The sequence below is a fragment of the Oryctolagus cuniculus genome, chromosome 6, assembly GCF_964237555.1.
Source record: "Oryctolagus cuniculus chromosome 6, mOryCun1.1, whole genome shotgun sequence".
Taxonomy (NCBI): Eukaryota; Metazoa; Chordata; class Mammalia; order Lagomorpha; family Leporidae; genus Oryctolagus; species Oryctolagus cuniculus.
The window spans coordinates 119,960,766-119,971,269 of NC_091437.1; the positions used below are offsets into that span (position 1 = coordinate 119,960,766).

General features: G+C 46.2%; 1 protein-coding gene across 6 annotated transcripts in view; it reads right to left on the reverse strand.

Moving 5' to 3' along the window:
• The window catches only part of VIRMA (vir like m6A methyltransferase associated), a 73,182-nt gene extending 69,130 nt beyond the window's left edge, over positions 1–4,052 (reverse strand). For 3 of the 6 annotated variants that reach the window (XR_011389238.1, XM_008255752.4, XM_002710693.5), the window contains exon 1: positions 3,776–4,052. Coding sequence is in view for 2 of the 6 variants with exons in the window: in XM_008255752.4 (XP_008253974.1) it covers positions 3,776–3,838 (63 nt within the window). In the remaining 4 variants the exon portion in view is untranslated. The remainder of the gene's footprint in view (positions 1–3,775) is intronic. The other 3 variants (XM_070075317.1, XM_070075315.1, XM_070075314.1) reach the window with 2 other exon arrangements.
• Positions 4,053–10,504: the final 6,452 nt, after the last annotated feature.

A 10,504-nucleotide genomic window follows, 5' to 3' on the forward strand; every position in this document is an offset into this window, starting at 1 on the left:
TCCTCCGCCTGCGGCGCCAGCATCCCGTATGGGCCCCGGGTCTAGTCCCGGCTGCTCCTCTTCCATTCCAGCTCTCTGCTAATGGCCTAGGGAAGCAGTAGAATACGCCCAAGCCTTTTGGCCCCTGTACCCACGTGGGAGACCCGGAATAAGCTCCTGGCTCCTGGCTTCGGATCGGCGCAGCTGCAGCTGTCGTGGCCATCTGGGGAGTGAAGCAACGGAAGGAAGACCTTTCTCTCTGTTTCTCCCTCTCTCTCTCTCTGGAACTCATATCTCTCAAATAAATAAAAATAATTTTTTTAAAAATCACTATCAACAGAAGTCCTAATGTCAGATAATGACAGGCATTCTGAAAACAAAATGATAAAACCCCAAGCAATTAGCCCTGTGCTTTTCTAAGCACCCATCTCATTACAAAGGGATCTAATCTCCAATACTTAGTTACAAACCCTATGGAAACAAACATTTCAATATTGGGGCCAGTGTCCTGGCACAGCAGGTTAATCCACTGTCTACAACACAGGCATCCCACATCAGAGCACTCATTCAGATCCCAACTGCTTCACTTCCAATCTAGCTCCCGGTCAATGCCTCTGGAAAAGCTGTGGAAGACGGCCCAAGTTTCTGGGTCCCAGCACCCACATGGGAGATCCCAATGGAATTCCAGGCCACTGGCTACTACAACTGCAGCCATTTGGGGAATTAAATCAGGGAGGGAAGATCCCACTCTCTCTCTGCCCCTGGCACTCTGCCTTTCAGCTACATAAAATGAATCTTTTAAAAAGATCCAATGTTGGGGCCTGCATTATGGTATACCACATAAAACTGCCACCAGCCATGCTGGTAGCCCATATGGACACTAGTTCGTGTTCCAGACGATACACTTCCGATCCAGCTCCCTGGCAATGGCCTGAGAAAGCAGTGGAAGATGACCCAAGTGCTTGGGCCCCTGCATCCATGTAGGAAACCCACATGAAGCTCCTGGCTTCCGCCTGGTCCACTGCTAATCGCTGTGGCCATCTGGGGAGTGAACCAGTGGATGGAAGATCTCTCTTTATATGTCTCTCCCTCTCTCTAACTCGGACTTTCAAAAAAATAAAAATCTTTAAAAAATAGAACTCAGGGGCCGGTGCCGTGGCTCACTTGGTTAATCCTCTGCCTGCAGTGCTGGAGTCCCATATGGGCATTGGGTTCTAGTCCCAGTTGCTCCTCTTCCAGTCCAGCTCTCTGCTGTGGCCTGGGAAGGCAGTGGAGGATGACCCAAGTCCTTGGGCCTCTGCACCCGCATGGGAGAACAGGAAGAAGCACCTGGCTCCTGGCTTTGGATCAGTGCAGCGCCAGCAGTAGTGGCCATTTGGGGAGTGAACCAATGGACAGAAGACCTTTCTCTATGTTTCTCTCTCTCACTGTCTGTAACTCTGTCAAATAAATTTTTTAAAAAATTTTTAAAAAAAAACAGAACTCAAGGAGAGGCAGGACAACTAACTACCTTTAAAAAAAATCAGTATTTTATATCATCCATAAAAATCCTACTCCTCCTTAAAGACTCCATTCAAATGTGATCTCTACTAATCTTCCCCAATTAACCCCAGAAGAAGGTATTTACTACCTGCCCTATCCTCTCACGGTCATCAATGTTTGTCTAAGAATGAGTGAAAGAGAAGATTAACATACAATGAGTTATGTCAGTTTTCCTAAACTAGAATAGTACTAAATTAATTTATCATACACCTCTATCATTTTTAACTGTTCTCTATTTCTGTACAACAGGTGTGTTCAAAGTTTCAACTACTGATTGCACTGAGTTTTCTTTTTTTTTTTTTTGGACAGGCTGAATTAGACAGTGAGAGAGAGAGAGAGAGAGAGAGAGGGAGAGAAAGGTCCTCCTTCCATTGTTTCACCCCCAAACGGCCACTACAGCCTCAGGCGCTGCGCCAGGAGCCAGGTGCTTCCTCCTGGTCTCCCATGCGGGTGCAGGGCCCAAGCACTTGGGCCATCCTCCACTGCCTTCCCGGGCCACAGCAGAGAGCTGGACTGAAGAGGAGCAACCGGGACAGAATCCAGCGCCCTAACCGGGACTAGAACCCAGGATGCCAGCGCCACAGGTGGAGGATTAGCCAAGTGAGCCATGGCACTGGCTCCAGTGAGTTTTCTAAAGTCCAGCTGTAATAATTATAGCACTCAGCAAGCAAACAGCCCCATAAAATGTGAGATCATAAGCTAATTCATTTTCACTAAAATATGCTAAGCCACCGTTACCCCAGCTTTTGGCTTTTACAGACCTGTAAGCCACTCATTAAATTAAAAGATCAAGATTGCCAATGTCTTCTTTTGCCAAATAAATATTAAGATACAACCACTGTCCACTAGCATCACTATTTCATAAATTAAAGAATATTTTAAACATTTTTTTCAAATGTTTACTGAGCAACTACATTTTGCTAGATACTGGCCTTGGCGCCGGGTGCTGGGTGTAGTGGGTAAAGCCACCGCCCTCAATGCCAGCATCCCATATGGGCGCCGACTGGAGTCCCGGCTGCTCCACTTCTGACCCAGCTCTCTGCTATGGCCTGGGATAGCAGTAGAGGATGGCCCAAGTCCTTGCGCCCCTGCGCATGGGAGACCCAGAAGAAGCTCCTGGCTCCTGGCTTTAGATTGGCACAGCTTCCGCCGTTTTTGCTGCCAATCGGAGAGTGTACCAGTAGATGGAAGACTTCTCTCTCTCTCTCTCTCTCTCTCTCTCTCTACCTGTCCTCTCTGTATAACTCTGACTTTCAAATAAACAAACAGATACTGTCCTAGGCACTGAAGATATTGATGAGAACAAGAGACAGACTATCCTCATGGAGCTTGATTCAAGAACACACTCTTCATAAAAACTTGACGAACCCGAAGAAAGAAGAGTCCTCAAAGTTGTTGAAATTTACATTAAGATGGGGAGAGGTGAGGCTTTGTCCGTCCCGCCCGCACCCCCAACTTCTCTGAGGACGTCTTTGAAGTTCATTTTTGACCGGCCCTCGGGAATCTTTACTTAGCTTTATTCAATTTACATAGCGCAGAGCCGATCATATGGGTAGGGGCACTCAAGTGATTTGGTCCGGAAAGGTTACTCCACGATCCCCGACCGTAACCACCCCAACGACAACAGCCCCGCTTTCGGACGAGAGCCTCACTGCAGTTCTCTCAACTCTGCCCTCTTCGCAAGCATCCTCCATGCACAGGGCTTCGCGTGAAGCATCTCCTGTCCTAACGTGCGGCATCTTTCCCAGTGGAATGCACTAAACTTCCAGGACAAACTGGACAACGCCACAGCCCTACACCGAATACGACTGTCACACAACTCCCGTTAGGAAAGAGACCTCTGGGGAAAAGCTTTAGACACGCCGGGAACCACGAAGCAGGCGTGAGCAGCTGCTCAGAGTCCCCTCACTGCGTTCAAACACAAGATGCCCAAGACCCCTCACCGCACCCCCGCCAAACGCCGCCCGACGCAAACCCGAGAAACACGATCGCTCTCACAGCAAAAGACAGAAAAAATAAAAATAAAAAGCACCCAGGGCAGCCCAAGACTGGAGCCCAAGCGCAACCAGGGAAAAGGGGATGAAGCCTTGCCTCAGAGGCCGCCCTCCTGTCCCAGTTGGGGGGAGGAGGGGTACGTATGCGAGGGATGAAATCGGCACTCGGCGTGGGGGAAAGCCGAGGACCCCTAACTATTCTGGGGGGTAACGATGCCCAGCTCGACGAGCAGCGTCAGAATCCGGCAGCCAAGCCTTACCTCAGCGCTCGGGTGTTTAAAAGTATCTAAAAATAGCAGCTCCATAGCTGAGTCCACCGCCATGTTTGACGCGGGAGGGGGACGGGGGGAGAACTTCCGGGGCAGCGCTCCAACCTCAGCGACGGCGGCTCGGGAGAGGGAGAAACGGCAGCGCTTCCGGCGACCGACGCGCCAGCGGCCCAAGCCTTGGCCTATCCCTTGGCGTGTTGCTGCCTGCAGTCGCCCGCCCCGCCTACTCCAGCGCGGCGGAGAGCGCCCTGCGAGCGCGGGGAGGGGCGGAAGGAGGCGAGGAGGGGACTATGGCGTCTCCAGAGGGCCAAACCGTGTCGTTCCTCCGCGTTACGGAGCCACGACGGCCTTCGGGTGGCGGAGTACCGAGTCGGCTTTGACGCCGACGGAGACGGCGGAGGGAATGCTGCCAACTCTGGATACCTAGCCCAGCACGACCTCAAGAACAAATGAAAAACCATTCCTGCGCTGGGAGCAGAACATGCAGAGAGCGGGTTGAAAAAACACCTAAGAGAAGAACCTTGTCTCAGCGAACGAAGAGATTTTCTCATCTGTGCAATGCGAAGAAGGCTAAATAGAAATAATTGAAATAAAAGCCAAGGAATTATAAAAGTGAAACGCAATGAACAGTAAGCCTCCTTGTCCTTGAAGCAACTGGAGGTGTATGACGCAAGCCACCTTGGTGGTCTAAGTTGGCACAAACCCCCAGGGCAGCAATGAGGAAATGCCTAGTGAATTACGGGTGCCACCCCTCTTCCAGGAATGTTCTTGCACCCGTGCCAAAAGAAGCAAACATTCAAGAGTGTTCATTGCACACTTTATTGCTGCAGCAAGAACTGGAAATTTAGTGGTCCCGATAGGAAGTAGCAAGTTAACGGTACTGTATGGATGTAATAATAACATAGCAGGTAGAAAAAATGAACTAGCACAAAATTTACTACTTTAGATAATCTTTTTTATTAAGATTGATTTATTTAATTGAAAGGCAGATTTACAGAGACACAGAGAGAATCTTCCAACCACTGGTTCACTCTCCAAATGTCTGCAATGGCAAGTGCTGGGCCGGGCTGGAGCCAGGAGCTTCCTCCAAGTCTCCCACATGGGTACAGGGGCCCAGGCACATGGGCCATCCTCTGCTGCTTTTCCCAGGCACATTAGCAAGGAGCTAGATCAGAGGTGGAGCAGCCAGGACTCCAACCAGCACCCACGTAGGATGCTGACAACTCAGGCAGCGACTTTACTCATTGCACATAACACTAGCCCCATGGGTAACCATAAGAAGGGATTAAACCCAGGCTTAAAAACATTGTAGTATAAAATAAAATGTAGCTCAAAAATGCAAAATCATAAATTTTTAGGGACATTCCTATGTTATAAAATTATTTTAAAAATGTATGGAGGTGGCCGGCGCCGCGGCTCACTAGGCTAATCCTCCGCCTAGCGGCGCCGGCACACCGGGTTCTAGTCCCGGTCGGGGCGCCGGATTCTGTCCCGGTTGCCCCTCTTCCAGGCCAGCCCTCTGCTGTGGCCAGGGAGTGCAGTGGAGGATGGCCCAGGTGCTTGGGCCCTGCATCCCATGGGAGACCAGGAAAAGCACCTGGCTCCTGGCTCCTGCCATCGGATCAGCGCGGTGCGCCGGCCGCAGGGCGCCGGCCGCGGCGGCCATTGGAGGGTGAACCAACGGCAAAGGAAGACCTTTCTCTCTGTCTCTCTCTCTCACTGTCCTCTCTGCCTGTCAAAAAAAAAAAAAATGTATGGAGGTAAGTATTTAGCCTAGTGGCTAAGGCAGAGGTTAAGACCACTCCACCAGGGCATGGGTGCCCACGGCTTGGAACCCCAGCCACTGAATCTACCCACCACTGCTGGAAAGGGAGGTGAGGCAAAACCTCAGTAGCCCAAGACACTGGCTAGAAAGCTGACAGAAGGGCCTAGAGGGAACAAAGCTTGAAGCCCCATGGGAGAAAGTTCACCAGCTTAACTAGAGGAGAAAGAGAGAGAAAAAAAAAATATATATATATAGGTATATATATAATAAAAGGGACCAGAAAAGAAAATTAGAAATCTAAAAAATATTGTAGGGAGTCTACAGGATACTATTAAAAAAACCAACATTCGGGCTCTAGGAGTTCCTGAAGGCATGGAGAGAGAGAAAGGATTAGAAGGCCTTTTTAGTGAGATACTAGCAGAAAACTTCCCAGGTTTGGAGGACAGAGACATCCCAGTACAGGAAGCTCATAGAACCCCTAATAAATATAACCAAAAGAGATCCTCACCACGACACGTTGTAATCAAACTCACCACAGTGAAACATAAAGAAAAGATTCTAAAATGTGCAAGAGAGAAATGTCAGATTACTCTCAGAGGATCTCCAATTAGACTCACAACAGACTTCTCTTCAGAAACCCTACAGGCTAAGAGGGAATGGTGAGATATAGCCCAGGTACTAAGAGAGAAAAACTGCCAGCCCAGATTATTATATCCTGCAAAGCTCTCATTTGAGAATGAAGGTGAAATAAAGACCTTTCATACCAAACAGAAATTAAAAGAATTTCTCGCCACTCGTCCAGCCCTGCAAAAGATGCTTAAAGATGTGTTACACACAGAAATACGGCCATCAATATGAAAGAAGGTAAAGGAAGAAAACCTCCAAGTGAAGATCACAGGAAACTCAAAGCATATATTAGAAATATCTTTGGGAAAATGGCAGGGCAAAGTTACTACTTATCAATAGGCACATTGACCGTTAATGGACTCAACTCTCCAGTTAAAAGACACAGAAAGGCTGAATGGATTAAGGAACAAAACCCATCTATTTGCTGCTTACAAGAAACACATCTTTCCAACAAAGATGCATGCAGACTGAAAGTGAAAGGTTGGAAAAAGATATTCCATGCCAACAGAAACCAAAAAAGAGCTGGTGTAGCCATCTTAATATCAGACAAAATAAACTTTATCACAAAAACTGTTAAGAGAGACAAAGAGGGGCACTATATAATGATTAAAGGATCAATTCAACAGGAAGATATAACGATTATCAATGTATATGCACCTAATTACATGGCACCGGTTTATTTAAAAGATATGTTAAGGGAGCCGGCGCCGTGGCTCAATAGGCTAATCCTCCACCTTGCGGCGCCGGCACACCGGGTTCTAGTCCCGGTCGGGGCACCGGATTCTGTCCCGGTTGCCCCTCTTCCAGGCCAGCTCTCTGCTATGGCCAGGGAGTGCAGTGGAGGATGGCCCAGGTGCTTGGGCCCTGCACCCCATGGGAGACCAGGAAAAGCACCTGGATCCTGGCTCCTGCCATCGATCAGCGCGGTGCGCCGGCTGCAGCGGCGGCCATTGGAGGGTGAACCAACGGCAAAAGGAAGACCTTTCTCTCTCTGTCTCTCTCTCACTGTCCACTCTGCCTGACAAAAAAAAAAAAAGATATGTTAAGGGACTTAAAGGGAGACTTAGACTCCAATACAATAGTACTGGGGGACTTCAATACTCCACTCTCAGAAATAGACAGATCAACCGGACAGAAGATCAACAAGGAAACAGCAGATTTACTCGACACTGTAGCCCAAATGGATCTAACAGATATCCATAGAACTTTCAATCCTACATTTAAAGAATTTACATTCTTCTCAGCAGTGCATGGAACCTACTCTAGGATTGAACACATACTAGGCCATAAAGCAAGTCTCAGCAAATTCAAAAGAATTAGAATCATACTGTCGCTCCCCCTCTTCACGGAGGAACGACACTAAACCCTGCCTAGGCTTCATATCCGAGTCACGGCACCATTATGTTGCTCCCCGTCTTCGTGGAGGAACGACACACGACCCTGCGCTGTTCTTTTGTCTGCTCGGCCCTCCCTGGGTTTGCTGCTGGTTCTTCCCGGGTTGGCTACCGACCCTTCCACCTCCGTGGAAGGGCGGTTCCCCCTGCCACTTTCCCCACTTCCGCGGGGGAGTGGCACACCGCCGGCCGGCTCTCTCAGGGGCTGCTCAGGTGTTCCCCTTAGATGTTCCTGGTGCATGTTGTCTCCTCCTTTATAGTCCTCTTCCGCCAATCCCAACTCTGCTACCCACACGCCAAGTATGCTGCTCTCCTCCAATCAGGAGCAGGTCCTACAGTTTATTGGTTGAACTGGAGGCAGCTGTGTAGAAGCTGTTTCCTCTCCCAGCGCCATATTGTGGGAGAGCAGATGCATAGAATAAGTCTTAATTCCAGTAACAGTCTAGTCCGAGTTGCTCCCCACACATACAATGCAGCTTCTCAGACCACAGTGGAAAGAAGTTAGAAATTAGCAACTCAGGAATCCCTAGAGCATATGCAAACACATGGAGACTGAACAACATGCTCCTGAATGAACACTGGGTCATAGAAGAAGAAAAGAGAAATCAAAAACTTTTTGGAAGTAAATGAGGATAACAGCACAACATATCAAAGCTTATGGGATACAGCAAAAGCAGTGTTAAGGGGAAAGTTTATAGCAATAGGTGTCTACATCAAGAAATTGGAAAGGCACCAAATAAATGAGCTTTCAATGCATCTCAAAGGTCTAGAAAAACTGCAACAAACCAGACCCAAATCTATTAGAAGAGACATAATTAAAATCAGAGAAGAAATCAAAAAGATTGAATCCAAAAAAAAAATTACGAAAGATCAGCCAAATGAAGAGCTTTTTTTTAAAAAAATAAACAAAATAGACACACCATTGGCCAAACTAACTAAAAAAAGAAGAGAAAAGACCCAAATCAATAAAATCAGAGATGAAAAAGGAAACGTAACAACAGACACCACAGAAATAAAAAGAATCATCAGATTTTATTACAAGGACTTGTATGCCAACAAACAGAAAAATCTATCAGAAATGGATAGATTCCTGGATACATGCAACCTACCAAAATTGAACCAGGAAGACATAGAAAACCTAAGCAGATCCATAACTGAGAAATTGAAACAGTAATAAAGGCCCTCCCAACAAAGAAAAGCCCAGGACCAGATGGATTCACTGCTGAATTCTACCAAACATTTAAAGAAGAACTAACTCCAATTCTTCTCAAACTATTCAGAAAAATAAAAGGAGGGAATCCTCCCAAATTCTTTCTATGAATCCAGCATCACCTTAATCCCTAAGCTGGAAAAAGATGCAGCATTGAAAGAAAATTACAGACCAATATCCCTGATGAACATAGACGCAAAAATCCTCAATAAAATTCTGGCCAATAGAATGCAACAACACATCAGAAAGATCATCCACCCAGATCAAGTGGGTTTTATCCCTGGTATGCAGGGATGATTCAGTGTTCACAAATCAATCAATGTGATACACCACATTAACAGACTGCAGAAGAAAAACCATATGATTATCTCAATAGACACCGAGAAAGCATTTGATAAACTACAACACCCTTTCATGATGAAAACTCTAAGTAAACTGGGTTTGTAAGGAACATTCCTCAATACAATCAAAGCAATTTATGAAAAACCCACGGCCAGCATCCTACTGAATGGGGAAAAGTTGGAAGCATTTCCACTGAGATCTGGTACCAGACAGGTATGCCCACTCTCACCATTGCTATTCGATATAGTTCTGGAAGTTTTAGCCAGAGCCATTAGGCAAAAAAAGAAATTGAAGGGATACAAATTGGGAAGGAAGAAGTCAAATGATCCCTCTTTGCAGATGATATGATTCTTTATTTAGGGGATCCAAAGAATTCTATTAAGAGACTATTGGAACTCATAGAAGAGTTTGGCAAAGTAGCAGGATATAAAATCAATGCACAACAATCAACAGCCTTTCTATACACAGGCAGTGCCATGGCTGAGAAAGAACTGCTAAGATCAATCCCATTCACAATAGCTACAAAAACAATCAAATACCTTGGAATAAACTTAACCAAGGATGTTAAAGATCTCTACAATGAGAATTACAAAATCTTAAAGAAAGAAACAGAAGAGGATACCAAAAAGTGGAAAAATCTTCCATACTCATGGATTGGAAGAATCAATATCATCAAAATGTCCATTCTCCCAAAAGCAATTTATAGATTCAATGTGATATCAATCAAGATACCAAAAACATTCTTCTCTGATCTGGAAAAAAATGATGCTGAAGTTCATATGGAGACACAGGAGACCTCGCATAGCTAAAGCAATCTTGTACAACAAAAACAAAGCCGGAGGCATCACAATACCAGATTTCAGGAATACTACAGGGCAGTTGTAATCAAAACAGCGGTAGTACTGGTACAGAAACAGATGGATAGACCAATGGAACAGAATAGAAACACCAGAAATCAGTCCAAACATCTACAGCCAACTTATATTTGATCAAGGATCTAAAACCAATTCCTGGAGTAAGGACAGTCTATTCAATAAATGGTGCTGGGAAAACTGGATTTCCACGTGCAGAAACATGAAGCAAGACCCCTACCTTACACCTTACACAAAAATCCACTCAACAGGGATTAAAGATCTAAATCTATGTATGGAAAAAGACTCCGGAGGCACAAGCAGTCAAAGCCAAAATTAGCAATTGGGATTACATCAAATTGAGAAGTTTCTGTACAGCAAAAGAAGCAGTCATGAAAGTGAAGAGGCAACCGACAGAATGGGAAAAAATATTTGCAAACTATGCAACAGATACAGGATTAATAATCAGAATCTACAAAGAGATCAAGAAACTCCCCAACAACAAAACAAGCAACCCACTTAAGAGATGGG